The 15,925-nt window shown below is 60.4% G+C and overlaps 1 protein-coding gene and 1 long non-coding RNA gene across 2 annotated transcripts in view; one reads left to right on the top strand and one right to left on the bottom strand.

Moving 5' to 3' along the window:
• Positions 1 to 5,571: 5,571 nt before the first annotated feature.
• Positions 5,572 to 9,916, bottom strand: LOC307101851. The gene is made up of 3 exons (XR_013813713.1): positions 9,786 to 9,916; positions 7,017 to 7,126; positions 5,572 to 6,904 (listed from the first exon to the last, which is right to left on the bottom strand). It is a non-coding gene; the product is annotated as an uncharacterized lncRNA (long non-coding RNA).
• Positions 9,426 to 15,925, top strand: part of PARVB (parvin beta) — a 65,183-nt gene continuing 58,683 nt past the window's right edge. Inside the window, exon 1 of the mRNA XM_079775300.1 lies at positions 9,426 to 10,063. Coding sequence (XP_079631426.1) covers positions 9,949 to 10,063 — 115 coding nt within the window. The 5' untranslated portion in view covers positions 9,426 to 9,948. The remainder of the gene's footprint in view (positions 10,064 to 15,925) is intronic.

The raw sequence follows: 15,925 nt of genomic DNA, 5'->3' as shown, positions 1-15,925 counted from the left end.
ATGGTTTGAAAATTAAATATTTAACTACAAACAGGTTATAGTGGGTAGTCTTGTCCTAGGCTGATATTTTCCCTGACAACGATCAACTTAGATCTTTACTGAGCCCATTTGCCTTTTTGCATCTAAGATAACATATCTGTGAGATGTCTGGGTAACTTGTAACTTCCCTTTCCCCCAGGACTCCTCAGGGCACAACAAATGGCACCGGGACCTTCCCTCATTGTTATTTTTTTCAAGTTAATTGTCAACTGTTAATTATGTTAAAGTATCCTGTATCCATCTCTGTAAGAGAAGCACATGTCCATCATTTCACTTTTCACCCTATCCCAGAGGTCCCCCGCTTTGCTTTCTCCCACCTCCTTAAACAATCACCAATGGATTTCATGTAACCCACCTCGTCCCTTCCTTTGATGGCAATGTATAAATACAGATGTAACCTGCCTTTCTCCGGAGCATCATCTCAGTTCATTGAGGTTCTGCTTCCCGGCATATGTCGACAGTTTGGCTCAAATAAACTCACTAAAATTATTTACAGGTTTCAATGGGTTTTTTTTTTTTTTTCATTAACAACATGTTCTAGGAAGCTCCCGGCTCTGGGTGCTTCACACGCTCAGTGCGTGCATGGACTCCCGTGGCCAGAACCTGCCCTCGCCTTGCACTCACAATGCCCACGCACGCTGGGCCGCACCAGCCTTCAGTGCGGCCGTGGGAACGCGGGCCGGCCTTCCTCTCGGCACAGCCGTTCCCTGATGCTGCCACATCGCCTATCTTGTAGCCTCGCGTGTACGTGGCCAGAGGAGCGACTCTGAGTTTCTGAAAAGGCCTCTCTCTTTCCCTTTGTGGGAGTCATTTTGGCGAATTCCCGGAAGATGGTGGTTGATCTTTTTAACCTTTACAAATATAGAAGCCACCTTAGCCCTGGGCCCTGACAGAACAGGCGGGGTTTGTGCTGTGGGCGTGGCCTGCTGAGCCCTGAGGCTGGTCCTGGAGCCTAGATGCGGCTGTGGGTCATCCACACCAGCTCAGGGTTAAACCCACGCACCTGCCAGCACGCCCTAGTGCCGGCGTCCTCAAACTACGGCCCACGGGCCACATGCGGGTGTTTTTGCCGTTTTGTTTTTTTACTTCAAAATAAGATATGTGCAGTGTGCATAGGAATTTGTTCATAGTTTTTTTTAAACTATAGTCCGGCCCTCCAACGGTCTGAGGGACAGTGAACTGGCCCCCTGTTTAAAAAGTTTGAGGACCCCTGCCCTAGTGTGTGCGTGCGTGTGTGTGTGTGTGTGTGTGTGCACGTGTGCGTGTGCGCGTGCGTGTGCGTGTTGTGTGTGGTCTCCTGTCCCCATAGTGTAAGGGGGGCACCACGCTGCTGTGGAGGCGGGAAGCCCCGAGTCCAGGTGTCAGGAGGGGACCCTCTCCGAAGGCTCAGCGGCTCTTACCTCCGGGCCGCTTGTGGCCTCCATCCTCACCCGGGCCCTCCCAGGCGTATGGGACGATGACGCGGGAGTTTTGGACGGGAACCCGCGGTGTTACCCTGGGCAGGATGGTTCCCGGATTCTTTGTCCGACGGCGGAAGGAAGGTGGTATAGCAAGGTGGAGGGGGGAAGGGTCCCGCAGAACGGACCCCCACGTGGGGAGGGGAAAGGGTCCCCCTGAGTCCCTTTCCTGCGGCTTGTAAAGGCTGCAGATCCTGGTGCCTTGACATCCCCTCTGACGGGTCACTGTTCCCTTAGGCTGGTCACTATAGTAACTCCTGGGTTCAAAGGTCGAACCTCACCTGGGACAGGGAGGCTCCCCCACACTTCTGTCTTCCTATCCCTTTGGGCCTTCTTCTGCCTCTGGACCAGGGGCTTCCTTCCGGTCTGTGAATGTGGACTCCTGCAGCTCCCAGCGCCGCGTTCTGCGGGAATGTGCCGATGGCCGCTTTCCGCCCCTGTTCTACGGGGATAGACCTGCTGCTGCTCTGCAGCCCCGACCTGTTTCTATGGCCCCTTAATCTCCAACATTTCCTAAACCTGCCCCCCAAAATTCCATTTCAACGAGGCCCGTATGGTGACTCATCTTAACCAGTTCCATCTGCAAAGATCCTGTTTCCAAATAAGGTCTCATCCCCCGGGACGGGTTAGGGCTTCTACAGGGTTTTCTTGGGTGGAAGCCACTCAGGCCGGAACAGGTGGTCACGTAACGCGAGGCAGGAAGGACAGCCAGGGACGCGGGGCTGGCCGGGGCGGCGGGGCGAGTGGCCGCAGGGACAGGGGCAGCTGGGATGGGGGGGGTGCAGAGAACAGAACGCTCTTTCAGGAAAGGCGGGGGGGGGGGGAGGGGAGGGCGGGCTGGAGAGACCCTTGTCCTGTGAGCCTCTGGGGACAATGGTTCTTTCACTGGAGAAGCTGGATTGAAAGGGAGCCCCGAGCCCCTCCCGTGGCCCCTGTCCCCTCTCTCAGCCTGAGGCGCCTCCTCCCTGCAGGGGCTGCGCGCCCTCTGAGCTCCCAGCAAGACAGGCGGAGAGACGGGCCAGCGCGGGATTTTCATTTTATTTGTTTGTTTGTTTATTTTTAAAATATATTTCATTGATTTCAGAGAGGAAGGGAGAGGGAGGGAGAGATAGAAGCACCAGTGATGAGAGAGAATCCTGGACCGGCTGCCTCCTGCACGCCCCACACTGGGGATGGAGCCCGCTACCCAGGCCTGTGCCCTGACCGGGAATCGAACCCTGACCTCCTGGTTCATAGGCTGACGCTCAACCACTGAGGCATGCTGGCCAGGCCAGCACACGATTTTTAAAAAGTAATTATTTGAATCAAGCAATTGAATAATTTAAAAAATTTGTTGCAAAGGCCGAAAGCTTCGGGGCGCTTGGGGTCCAATGGTGTTCTTCTGGTGGAATCGGCTCAGGTGTGGTTTCTTTAGCGCCATGAACTGCCGAGTGTGAGGAAACAGGTGGCTTCCTGGCTGGCACCGTCTTATCCCAGAGCCCATGGCGACGCTGTGACACAGGGCGGGTGGCTCCGTGACACAGGGTGGGTGGCTCAGAGACACAGGGCGGGTGGTGGGGAGCGGGAGAGCCAGGCCGCCAAGCTTTGCTTCGGAAGAGTCTCCCGTCGGGGGCCGCGCCTCCTCCATGCGCTGCATCGCTGCGCCCTGGGAAAGCCGCTTTGCGTTCCCGTCGGATTGCCAGGGACAGCGCTGTTAGGGCGCCTGAGACCGTCCGTCCCCCGAGGGCCAGGGCCCCCCACAGCTGCCACGGGGCTTCCAGAACCCTCAGCCCCGCGTCTGTGGTTCTTGGTAACGAATATCTCACAGCCCCGGGGACGAAGGTCTCCGCAGGCCTTGCGTCTTCCTGATGTCCTCGCTGGCATCCTGTGCTGCTCCCCGCCGAGTGGAGGCCGCTATGAACGACGCTCCTGATTCAAGAGCACACGGTGCCCGTGGCGCCCCCTCCTGTCCTATCAGCCATAGGTGGGGCGGGAGGGGTGGGGGCAGGAGGGATGGGAGGTGGGGGTGCACGGGGCACAGGCTCCCCTGGGAGCTGTGGACCTGAGCGAAGAACATTCCCCGTTTCTCTGTGGCTGTTCTCACCGTGACCGTGGTCGGCCTGAGGACCCCTTGCTCCCAGGGTTCTAAGTGGTTCTGAGATGAGGTGTTTGCTCTGCAGCAGGGGTGGGTCTGCCAAGGGCCATTTGGATACTTATTTATTTTTTAAAATATATTTTTATTGATTTCAAAGAGGACGGGAGAGGGAGAGAAACATCCATGATGAGAGAGAATCGTGGATCAGCTGCCTCCTGCACGCCCTCCACTGGGGATGGAGCCTGCAACCTGGGCCTGTGCCCTGACCGGGAATCGAACCGTGACCTCCTGGTTCATAGGTCGATGCTCAGCCACGGAGCCACGCCGGCCGGGCACTGTTACCTTTTAAACATTGGTTTGTTTTTAGTGGTGCCATCATTGTGGCCACTGTTAGGGTTTTTGGGCAAAAATGAGCAGTAAGTGACACGCAGTTTCCACACAGTCTGCTCCCCAATCTGGGCCCGTGTCTGGTTCGGCACGGCCCATGAGCTAGGAACGAGTTTATATTTTACATGTTTTGAAAGAGTCAACCGAATATTCCACTTGTGAAAGTGACAGGAGGTGCGGCTGCCGGGGTGCGTAGTACAGCCGATGCGGCCGCCACGCCGGTCTGCTCTGTGGCTGCTTCCCGCCACAGCCCCCGAGTGAGGAGCCGGGCCAGGCGGGACGGCCCCAAACTCAAAAATCCCCCGTCTGGGTCCTTACAGGTTCCTAAATTATATTGACTTCAGCGAGGAAGGGAGAGGGAGAGAGAGAAACGTTAATGATGAGAGAATCATTGATTGGCTGCCTCCTGCACGCCCCTACTGGGGACTGAGCCCATAACCCCCTGACTGGGGATCGAGCTGTGACCTCCCGGTTCATAGGTTGACGCTCAGCCACTGAGCCATGCTGGCTGGGCAGTCTGGCTCCTTTCGGACCCCTGCCTAGACCCCTGGCCCCAGCAATGTTCTTAAGACGTGCCGTGGTGGCCAAGTCTCCTGCTCCCCCAGCAGCCTGGACGAGCTCACTGTCCCACAGGGCCCCCCCACCCTTCATCGTGCGCCCCTCCACCCCAAGCACAGCTCTCATTCCCTTATTGCTCCCAAGCCCAGGGGGAGGAGGAAAGCAAAGCCTTCCATTTTTGCGTATGGCAAATGAATGGGGAAAGTAATTCATACTAAAGTGTGAATGTCTGATAGGCCTGCCTTTGTTCTTTCACCGCTAGATGCACCGACATTTCCCAAGGAATGTGCCCTCAGAACGTATGATCTTTGAGGGGCCTTTACCAAGTCTCCACAGAAGACTAGGAATCAGTAACCGGCGCCGACTCCTCAGTCATCCCTCATCTATAAACTATGCAGGGGACAGAGCGCGCCTGTGGTTCAATTTGCCTGCGATGCGAAAACAGAACTCCGAGGAGCTGCTAGTAAATGCAAATCCAACTTCCCTCGTCTCAGAATGTGCTGATGTTTCCAGAATCACCGGAGTGGGAGGCAGCTGAGCGTGGCCGCCCGGGTGCACGCTTGGCCCGCGTGGGGGAGCGCTCGCACAGGGTTAGAATTCCAGGCAAGTGTGTCCCCTTCTCATCCCCCCCCCCCCCCCCCCCCCCCCGCCTCCGCGCTCAGCGGGAGCCACAGCGCACTCTCCCGCCAGGGCAGCCACTTAGCAAACTGGTGACACAGCCCTGCTCCAAGGGCTGGTGACTCCGGCGGCCGCCTGTCTGCAGACGCGGCCCGGCGTGCAGGGAGGCCGGGGAGCCGCCCGGGGCTGGGTCTCCCCCAGCGAGGCAGCCAGGTGGCCCGTGTCCCTCCGCCCACTGTGCCCTCCTCAGGCTGCGGGAGGTTTGGAACCAGCAGCACAAGGAAGCGTTCCTGGTCGGTCACCCCTGGAACGGGTTCCCTGTCCTCTCCCGAAGAGCTCGCCCTCTTCCAGGTTCCCGCAGGAATCCCTTCTTTTTTTATAAAGAATTTGACAGTCTCTTTTAAAAAAATATATTTTATTGATTTTTTACAGAGAGGAAGAGAGAGGGATAGAGAGTTAGAAACATCGATGAGAGAGAATCATCGATCAGCTGCCTCTTGTACACTCCCTACTGGGGATGTGCCCGCAACCAAGGTACATGCCCTTGACTGGAATCGAACCCGGGACCCTTCAGTCCGCAGGCCGACGCTCTATCCACTGAGCCAAACCGGTTTTGGCAGGAATCCCTTCTTTCTGGTCACGTGAACGGGACGCGAGGGAAGCCCTGCGGGGCAGCAGGCGGCTCTCACCTCTCTGAGCGCCTGCCCAGCCACCTGCGATTTTAACAGACAAGTTGGTGAGGAATGAAACCCGAAGCAAGTATGGAGAGACCTCATGTTGCCCTGAGGGGGAGGGTGTCTTATTCACTCCCCCCCAAGGCTTTTGGGAGGTGTACCACGCCCGCCCGGTGCCCCGGGCAAGGACGGAGACTCCTTCGGGTGCCCCGAGACCACGCCTGGGCCGCGGGCGTCTCCGGAGGCGCCTCTCCTCCGAGGGCGGCCACGTGCAACCGAGAAAAGGCGCCGCCTGCCCTTGAACTTCGAAGACGTGAGTCCACTCCACAGGGACTCTGGTGTCTGGCCGCTCCCGCTCACATGGTCTTGCTGCGTCACATTGCACCGTGGGAACAGGGGAGACAGAGACATCAGTGAGAGAGAACATGGATCCGCCGCCTCCTCCCCGCCCCTCCATCCTGGGGATCGAGCCCACGACCCAGGTATGTGCGCTAACTGGCAGTCAAACCCGAGACGGGACCACACTCCACCAGCTGGGCTGCACTGGCCAGGCCCCCTCCTCGTTCCCGAAGGCTGCTTCTTCGTCTGCCGCCACGAAGTGTGCGGACAAATTACACCTGTGCACGGCCCAGCGCCGTCCACTCCCGGGAAGACGCCCCCGAGCGACCGAGGGCACACCGCGTGGGCCCCACACGCGCTCACGAAATGCTTGTGCCTCGGCCCTAACTCGGCTTAAAAGGAAGCGGCCTCCGTTCAACCGCAACTCAGGTGGCTGTCTTTCCGAGCGGCCCTGCCTGCACCCTGATTCCCATAATCACTCTCCCAGCGTGCTGAGGGGCGGAGGACCGAGTGGATGGGGGCTGAGATCACATTTCTGCTTCTCGTTAAATTCTCTTTTATTAAAAGCCAACGTTCCCGAACTCCATCCGGGCAAACACGTACGTGTACCGCTCTGTAAGGCAGCCTGGAGGGTCCTCTCGATGACGAGCCCCCAGAGAGAATGACCCCCCAGAGAGAAGCCGGTGAACTCCCCAGGAGCCGGGAGGGAGGGAGGGGAGGCGAGGGGGTTTGGATCAGTTGTGGCTCCTTCCTCTAGCCTGAAAAAACGCAAACCAACCACACCAGCAAGTCCATTGTTACTGTCCTCTGCGCACACAGGAGACAGAACAGCCCGCTACCACCAACACAACCAACCACCTTCCCCCGCACCTCACAGACGTCGCCCTCTCCGCCACAGGCCAGGAGATCCAGCAGGTGAAGGGTTGGCTCTCGGGCAGGGTGGGGAGCCACGTGAACTCGACTGCTGCTTCGTAGGGTTTCTTAAAAAAAATCTTTACTGTTGAAAGGATTACATGTCCCCCTTTATCCCCACTGGCCCCTTCCAGCCCGCCCTGACGTATGGTTTCTTAGTAACAAGCACACGCTCGCGCTGACGTATGGTTATGCTTTTTATACGAATGACGCCTACACATCCCAGGACCTACTACCCCGGAGGCCCCGGCCACGTCCTCTTCCAGCCGAGTCTCCTTTGTCGGGGGCGGTCCTGGGGAGGCAGGCGGCAGCTGTCAGCGTGTGGTTGTCCACGAGAGAAATTCTTTCACGGCGCCACAACATTTTAATTAAAAAAAAGTTGTGGTTCATCCTCACCTGAGGATATTTTTCCCATTGCTTTTCAGAGAGGCTGAAAAGGAGGAGGCAGGGAAGGAGGGAGGGAGAAACACCGATGTCAGCCTGATGGGTGGCCTCTCGCACGCACCCCAACTGGGCTGGGGATCGACCTGTGACCCAGGTACCTGCCCTTGACCGGAATCGAACCTGTGACCCTTCGGTGCGCGGGCTGATGCTCTGACCACTGAGCAATGCCAGCTGGTGGCTGTCGCGACATTTTATTATTTTTATTTTTATTTATTTATTTTTAATATATTTTATTGGTTTCAGAGAGGAAGGGAGAGGGAGAGAGAGATAGAAACATCAGTGATGAGAGAGAATCATTGATTGGCTGCCTCCTGCACGCGCCCCCACTGGGGACCAAGCCGGCAACCTAGGCATTTGCCCTTGGCTGGAACCGAACCTGGGACCCTTCAGTCTGCAGGCCAGGGCTCTGTCCACTGAGCCACACCGGCTAGGGCGAGTCACGACATTTTAAACAATAGAGTCTACCCGTCTCTGCAGGGTTCACGTGGCAGTTAGCAAGTGACAGCTGTAAATCCTGTGCGTCCCCTGGGAAGCCGGACCGCGGACAGGAGACTCAGACACGGTTTCCCAGGCGCCCTCCTCGTGCGCCCACGCCACCTGGCTCCCTGGGCCCGGGCCAGGCGTTCCCTTTCTTTCCCAGGCTGCCTTTCTGCTCACCCTCCCCTGGTCACAGCTCCCCACCCGGGGCCTGTGTGCGCCTGGGGCGGGGGCGGCGGGTGTCTGCGGGCCCCCCGAAACCAAGCAGCCTCTGGTTCGTGCGTTCCCAGAGTGGACCCCCGCCCTGTGGGCGGGTGCTGAGGGTGGCCGACAGCACCCCCGGCACAGAGCGCGCTGCCTGGCCCGGACTCTGCCAGCACTCCTGGCATCTCAAAAGCCGAATTCACACTGTCTGGGTCCTCCCCAGCTTGGCGAGTGACGCCCCAAATCGGGCCATGGAGGCCTCAGAGACCTCTGACCTCACTGTCCCGAACCCCAGCATCCCACTGTGGCCCACGTGTGTGGCTGGCGGCCCTGAAAGGCCACCCGCCTGTCCGTGCCCTGGCCCCCACCTCGGGGCTCCCCAGGCGGCTTGGGCCGGGCCGGCCCGTTGGTGCAGCTTCTGGATCGGGACGGGTCTCCGTGGCGTGTGCTCAGTCCGTCTCTGCAGCCGTGGGCGTGTCAGGCTGCGGCTCAAGGGCTGGCAGTGGCTCAGGGTCCCCCCACAGGTCGCTGACCTCATTCCCTCTGCCCCTCACCCGTCCACCCAGGCATCTTGCCGTTCCCGCCCCGCCTCATCCCCCATGCGAGGCCCATGCGTCCTCTTCTCCCTTCCCTTCCGCTGCCGAGACTTCTCTTCCTTCACTGAAGGCAGGCAAGGGCTCTGCATCCCTGTTCCAGGTCAGGGGCCCCACCTGACAAGCCTCCTGACCCCCGAGTCCCCCCTCCGCACTCCTCCTCCTCCTCCATTCTCCTCGCCTTCCGGGCTCCTGACTGTGTGACTGGCATCCCCTGTCTCCTGGGTTACAGGCTCCCAGAAGGCAAGGCTGTCCTTGGGGTCCGTGCCCACCCGCCCCCAGGGCAGGCCTGGCATCCACCCGGCCACCCAGTGTCTGCTGAGCGGAACAGACCTGATAGATAGCCCGTCTTGGGGTGGCTGACCCCACCCGTCAGGCCCTCCTGGAATCTGCGCACTTCCCTCCTGAGTCCCCAGGCCTGGGAGCCTTCTCCCTGCCCTAGGCCTTCTCCACCCGCTGCGCACGGGAGTTAAGTTTGGGCCAGGACGGGGCCAAGTCACCTCAGGTCTTCAAACCCTTCCCGCTTCCAGCATGGGCTGCCCTGCCCTCTTCTCCCCCATCCCCTGCCCTCCCCAGGCTGTTCCCCCCCCCCCACCCACACCCCCCCTCCCGCTCTTCCCGGGGCCTGAACACCCCCTGGCGCGCAGCCAGCCTGTTTCCTGTGGCTCAGCGGCACCTCCTCAGGAAACCACCCTGCCCCCTAAGACCGGACAATTCACAGGGGTCCCTCCAGCCCCAGGCCTGGTTCTGGGGAGACGCTCAGCAGTGAAACGACCCGTTTGCGTGGTTATTTGATGCACGTGGGCCGCCCCGCTCCCACTGGGTATCAGCAGAGCCCATGGGGCTCGGGGCTCAAGCCCGCAGAACAAAAGGGCGCGGCGTGGGCCGGGGGGTCCCAGCTCTGGCCTAGGAGCAGCGCCGCCCGCCCTTTAGAGAGTGAGGGGCGCGCAGCGTGGGAACGGCTGCTGCCTCGTGGGCAGCCCGCGGGCGGGAAAGGGTGACCACAGACCTGGTCCAGACAGACCTCTGGCGGCGGGCCTGCAGGGCCAGGGGCGGGGCGGGGGCCGGCGCTGGGGCCGCGCCCTCCGGCCACTCCCCAGGGCGAGCGGGCAGCGACCAGGCGGCTCTCCAGAGCGCTGCGCCCGCGCCCGGCAGCTGGTGCCCCGCGGCCCATGTCCTCCGTGTCCTTGCGCTCATCCCCGCTGCGGAGCCCCAAAATGAAGAAGGAGGAGACTTTCCTGGGCAAGCTGGGCGGCACGCTGGCGAGGAAGAAGAAGGCCAGGGAGGGTGAGTGTGCCCTCCGCGGGCCTGCAGCTGCGCCTGCGCCCGCGCCCGCAGACCACGCGTCCCTGCACTGCCACCCAGTTCCGCCGGGACCGCGGGTCTCTGCGCGCCCCGCTCCCCGCCGGGTCCCTGCGTCCCGCGCACGCGCCCCTGGTCCCCGCGCCCCGGATCCTCGTCGGGACCACGCGTCCCGCGCACGCGCCCCCCAAGTCCCGCCCTCCAGGCTGGTGGCGCGCAGCTGTGACCTTTGGTACCGGCCGTAACCCTGCTCCTCCCCCTCCGGGACCTTTAAACGCCGCCGAGCCAGGCCCCTCCGGCGGCTCCCGGAGAGCGTAACCGCGGGGCCCGCGCCCGCTGAGGGCGGGGCTGGGAGCAGAGTCAGGGGCGCCGGCGCCCCGCCCGCCTGAGCACGGGTCAAGGGCAGCAGCGCGGCGGCGGCTCCTTGTGGCCCTGAGCGGTGCCCCCATCCCTGGGCATTCGCTGGGCTGGCCCTGGGGGGTGGGGGCTGGCCCGCGGGTGTTCTTGGGGGGCTCCTGCGGCCCCTGCCCTGGCGGTGTGGGGGCTGGGCCGTGGGGGCGGGGAGGGGAGGTCAGCGGAGGGGAAGGGCGCAGAGCGGGCAGCCCAGCGGGGAGGGAGCTGGCCCGCAAGGACCACAGAGCCCCGTTTTCACTCCGTGCGCCCCTGGAAATCCTTCTAAGGACCACCCGCTCCTCGCGCACGTCTTTTCGGCTTCTGGGGTGTCACCTGGCGCCTGTGTGTGCCGTGAGCTTGAACTTCACTGCTGTCCCCAGGGCGGCTCCCAGGGCTGCGCTCCTGAAACCCTTTGTTCGGGGGAGCTTCCCCTGGGCCTGACTCCGGGGCTGCGGGAGGGCCCCAGCGAGTGGGGGGAAGGCGGCTGTGAGAAGGAGGCGCCCCAGGGCCGGCCTCAGGCGGTTGTGGGGAAAGGAAGGACCTGGAGGCCGGGTGTGCAGAGGACCATCTCCTTCCTGGTCCCCCGGACACACCCACAGGAAGCCCCACTGTGATCCTTAGGCTTGGGACCCGGTGCCCTCTGGGGATGTGTGTACCCCATGCTCCCTCCAAACAGGGACCGGGAGCACATTTCCTACAGGGGGCGCTTTAACCAGTGAGGTTCCCAGTTCCCAGAGGCAGGGCCTGGTCACCTCCCTGAAGGACCCAGAGGCTGCGGTTAAGCTCCGGGAAGTCATGGCTCCTAAACCAGATGACAAACTCTGTCCGCGTTCCCGCTGCCCTCCAAGCGCGTCCCCATGGGCTCTAGGGGAGCCCGAGCCAGTGGTATTAACCAGGCCAAGGGGACCATGATAACAGGTTCCAGGAAGGAGAGGGCCCCCCGCCCCCCCACCCCCCACCCCGCAGTCAGAGTGCCTGGGGGAGGCCTGGGCACCCGTGAGCCAGGAAAGACACCGCTCACAGACTAGCAAGTAAGTGAAATGTCCCGGACTGCTCCCCCTCTCAGGTGCCATTTATGCTCTCGGAATGCCAAGAGCACGTGCCTGACGCCATGGACGGGTCCCCATTTCCAAAGGGGGGTGCTCCTGGTCCCAGCCTCAATGAACTGTGTGAGCCGGAATGTTCGGGGCCACGCTGCTTTCACGTAAATGCACCAGGTACCCCACGTTCACCTCATTTAGGGGGCATTTAAATGCACCAGGTACCCCAAGTTCATCTCATTTAGGAGCATTTAAATGTACCAGGTACCCCAAGTTCATCTCATTTAGGAGCATTTAAATGTACCAGGTACTCCAAGTTCATCTCATTTAGGAGCATTTAAATGTACCAGGTACCCCAAGTTCATCTCATTTAGGAGCATTTAAATGTACCAGGTACCCCAAGTTCATCTCATTTAGGAGCATTTAAATGCACCAGGTACCCCAAGTTCATCTCATTTAGGAGCATTTAAATGCACCAGGTACCCCAATAGGCAAAGCACCTGGTGAGGAGCAGAGGAGACGTGGACACGGCCCAAGGAGCAGATGCTGTTGCTTTTGTTTGTCCGCTGGATCTTTTGCCTCGGTTCTCAAGGTTGGGGTGCCTGGCACCCTCAGGGGTTCCCCCATAGAAACCTAAGGCCTCAAACCATAACTGGGCTCCGACGCAGGGAATGGGGGAGGGCTGGACTTGGAAGGGCGCGGTGGCTTCCGGCTGGTCTGGGAAGCGGGGAAGGAGCATGAGCGGGGCCGAGCTGTGGAGACTAGGGAACGGGGTTCTGAATCGGGCTGGCAGTGCCCCTGCAGGCCTGGGCCCGGCGGCTCGCCCTCCTGCGGGTCTCGAGGCTCGTGAGCTGGAGCAGGGCCTGGCCCAGACGCTGGGCCTGTGGGATGGTGTGATTTGCCCGCCGCAGGGCGGTCAGGAAGAGGCGCTGGGAGGTGTGCTGGGCGCTGCCAGCTGTGTTGTGGGTTTCGCTTCCTTTTTGTTAGAAAGTTCAGGAGTGTGTGTGTGTGTGTGTGTGTGTGTGTGGCCGGGGGGGGGGGGGGGGAGAGGCGAGTGAGGCCCCACGGCACGGCCCAGAAGTTAGAGAGCTGGGAGCCTGTAGCCTTTGCCCGCCTGGGCGGACAGAGTTCTGGGTTTGACAAGGCACGTGGCGGATGTGGGGCCCTCCTGCCCGCTTCCAGGGGCGGTTCTGCAGGAACTGGCACAGCCGGGCAGGAAGTGTCTGTGGATGAATTCACGCTGTGACTCAGGCTCATACTCCAGGGAGGGACCCGGCTGTGCCGTGTCACATGGTGGCCGGCTCAGAAAGTGGAACCAGGACTAACGGCACCGAGGACGGAGGCGGCAGTGCCGAGAAAGGAAGCCAGAGCTCCGTGGGGGCCGGGACGCTCGGGGCGAGCTGCTCAGAGCCGGTCCGCTGCGCGGGGCTCAGCAGCGAGGAGGGACGGGAGGCGCCCACTCGAGGTCCCCTTGTCCTCGTGAGGGCCCTTGTCCCCACGGATGGAGGCCCCATAGGTCCCTCTGGCCAGGAGGGGGCGAAGGTGTGCCCCAGGGATGCCCCAGCTGCTGTGTGACATCCTGTGAGGGGTGGGGCCGGCTCTGGGCCAGTGAGCCCTGAAGGGGAGGGCTGGACAGAGTCCACTCCACGCATGCGCCACGCAAAGCCCCGCCCTGCTGCTCTGCCCAGCCACCTGGGACCGGTGAGGACTGCCAGAGCCAAAGCCACCAGGGCTGAGGCCACCAGAGCCCAGGCCACCAGAGCTGAGGCCACCAGAGCTGAGGCCACCAGCGCCCAGGCCACCAGAGCCGAGGTCACCAGATCCCAGGCCACCAGAGCCGAGGCCACCAGAACCGAGGCCACCAGAGCCCAGACCACCAGATCCCAGGCCACCAGATCCCAGGCCACCAGAGCCCAGGCCACCAGAGCCCAGGCCACCAGAGCCTAGGCCACCAGAGCCCAGGCCACCAGAGCCCAGGCCACCAGAGCCGAGGCCACCAGAGCCCAGACCACCAGAGCCGAGGTCACCAGATCCCAGGCCACCAGAGCCCAGGCCACCAGAGCCTAGGCCACCAGAGCCCAGGCCACCAGAGCCGAGGCCACCAGAGCCCAGGCCACCAGAGCCCAGGCCACCAGATCCCAGGCCACCAGAGCCCAGACCACCAGAGCCCAGGCCACCAGAGCCGAGGCCACCAGAGCCCACACGGAGGCTCTCTGTGGAGAGAAGCATCAAGGAAATGCTAGTCCCCGGCTGCCTGTTTGTTGTTATTGTTACTAAATATATTCCCAGAGCGGAACTCGGGTCCCAGTCCCTGACGACTTGCACTGTGCGGTACCTTTTCGTATGGTGGGTGCCACCTGGGTGTCTGCGTTGGTCTGGTCAGCTCTCGGCCTTTCTTTAATTGTTGGACTTCAGGGGTCCTGGTGTGTTTTGGATACGACTCCTCCATCAGCCGCCTCATTTCCTCCGGGTCCGCAGCCTGTCCTCTGTCCCTCGCCGGGTCGTCCGCTGAGCAGCTGGCGCAGAAACAGTAACAACCAAGCCAGATGCCGCCCGCGGCTCTGCAACTAGATCTAAGGAACTCGCCAGGCGGCTGCGACCTTGAACCAAGGTCGGGCGTGTGCAGGGCCCTTCGTGGACTTAGAATTACTTCCAGGAGAGGAACCCCCGTCCTAAACTGCTACCTGCTCGTCCTGGGGGCGGGGGGTTCCCTTCGGATCGCCCCGGATGCAGAGTGGTCAGCTGTGTGGACACCATGGGAGCCAGCCCGGCGGGAGGGAGCCCCTCGTTTTATGGCTGAGGAGGCAGCCTTCCCTAGGACCCGTCCCAGCTCCTGCCGCGGAGCAGAGGCGCCCGGCGGGAGGCAGAGTGCCCGTTCGGATGGTTTGCACAGAGAACTGGGGGTGGGGTGGGGGGGGCACAGTGACTTTGAAGGGATCTCCATGTCCTTTTGGGTAGCAGGTCCCAACAGCCCCTCCTCTTCCCTTTAAAAAGGAAAGGAACAGCGTCCTTCTCTCTGGCAAGACAGAGGAGAGGCTTTGTCATGCGGTCCCCTCCGCCGGGCAGGGAGGACTGGGCGTCCGCAGGTCTCCGCAGGGAGCCGGCCACCTGCAGGGGGGCCCTTCGGGGGTGAGCCACGATCCTGGGGAAGGTCGTGGACTCCTAACCTCTGAGAAGGGCAAGAGAGCGGCTGGTAAGACGTGGAGGAGCCGTGCACGTGGTGGATTCTAGAATGTTCTCTGCGAAGAGAAGCCAGTAGAAGTGCTGTTTTGTCCCAAGTAGATCCTGGGAAAGGATCTGGGGTGTTTATCTAAGGCGTCCCTTGAGATAAACTTGAACCGTGCAGGTGTTGGGACATTCAAGTCGTTGTTAGCGAAGAGGCTACTCTACGCAAGCAGGACCGAGGGCAGGCCTAGGACCGAAAAGACCAGAAGCTTTTTTTTTTTAAAATATATTTTATTGATTTTTTACAGAGAGGAATTGAGAGGGATAGAGAGTTAGAAACATCGATGAGAGAGAAACATCGATCAGCTGCCTCCTGCACACCTCCCACTGGGGATGTGCCCGCAACCAAGGTACGTGCCCTTGACCAGAATCGAACCTGGGACCTTTCAGTCCGCAGGCCGACGCTCCATCCACTGAGCCAAACCGGTTTCGGCCAGAAGCTTTAATTTCAGTTTTAAGCGTACACAAAATGATTCCATTCACTGCCGGAGGAATTACACCACATGAAACATACGCAGTTGCAAATCACACAGCACTTTATTACTCACAAAAGTTCCTGATGCTGCGGGTACAGGCTCGAGGGGATCCCGGTGGTGCTGTCCTCTGGGGTCTGGCAGCTGGGCTGGTCCGGTCCGGAAGCAGGGGGCTGGCGTTCCTCACCCGAGAGCTCGGTCGCGTCTCGATTGGGAGGTACTAGCCGTTCTCTGTCATCTGGCAGGGAGAGGAGCGTGGAGCGGCGTCGCTTGCCGGACTGACAAAAGGACGTGCCTTTGTGGTGGCCTCGACAGGCAAGCACTGTTGGCTGGCCAGGACCCATTTTTAAAGCCTGTTTCCTACTCGTAGCAGTTCAGGTGGCTATCAGTGAATGACGTCAATGCACACATGTTCATCTCAAACAGGGCGAGGGGCTACATGTGGTTATCTAGGGGGAGCACATCACTCACACATATGGTTATCTTAGCAAGTCACTCTGAGTCAGTAACTGAAGTTCAAATCCTTGTCTCTGGGGGTACACACGCTTCAGGGCAGTGGGGAATATGTCCTTAATATCACACTTTAAGTTTCAAGAAAGTTAACTCAAACCTTTTAAACCTTTTTAGACATTTTTAAAACATTTTAAAAACATTTTAAAACATTTCTATATATTACTATAACATGTTTGGACCCATCAGGACCGTGAGGGTCTCTG

The sequence above is a fragment of the Cnephaeus nilssonii genome (genome assembly GCF_951640355.1).
Source record: "Cnephaeus nilssonii genome assembly, chromosome: 6".
NCBI lineage: Eukaryota > Metazoa > Chordata > Mammalia > Chiroptera > Vespertilionidae > Cnephaeus > Cnephaeus nilssonii.
This window is presented reverse-complemented; position numbering and strand designations above follow the sequence as displayed.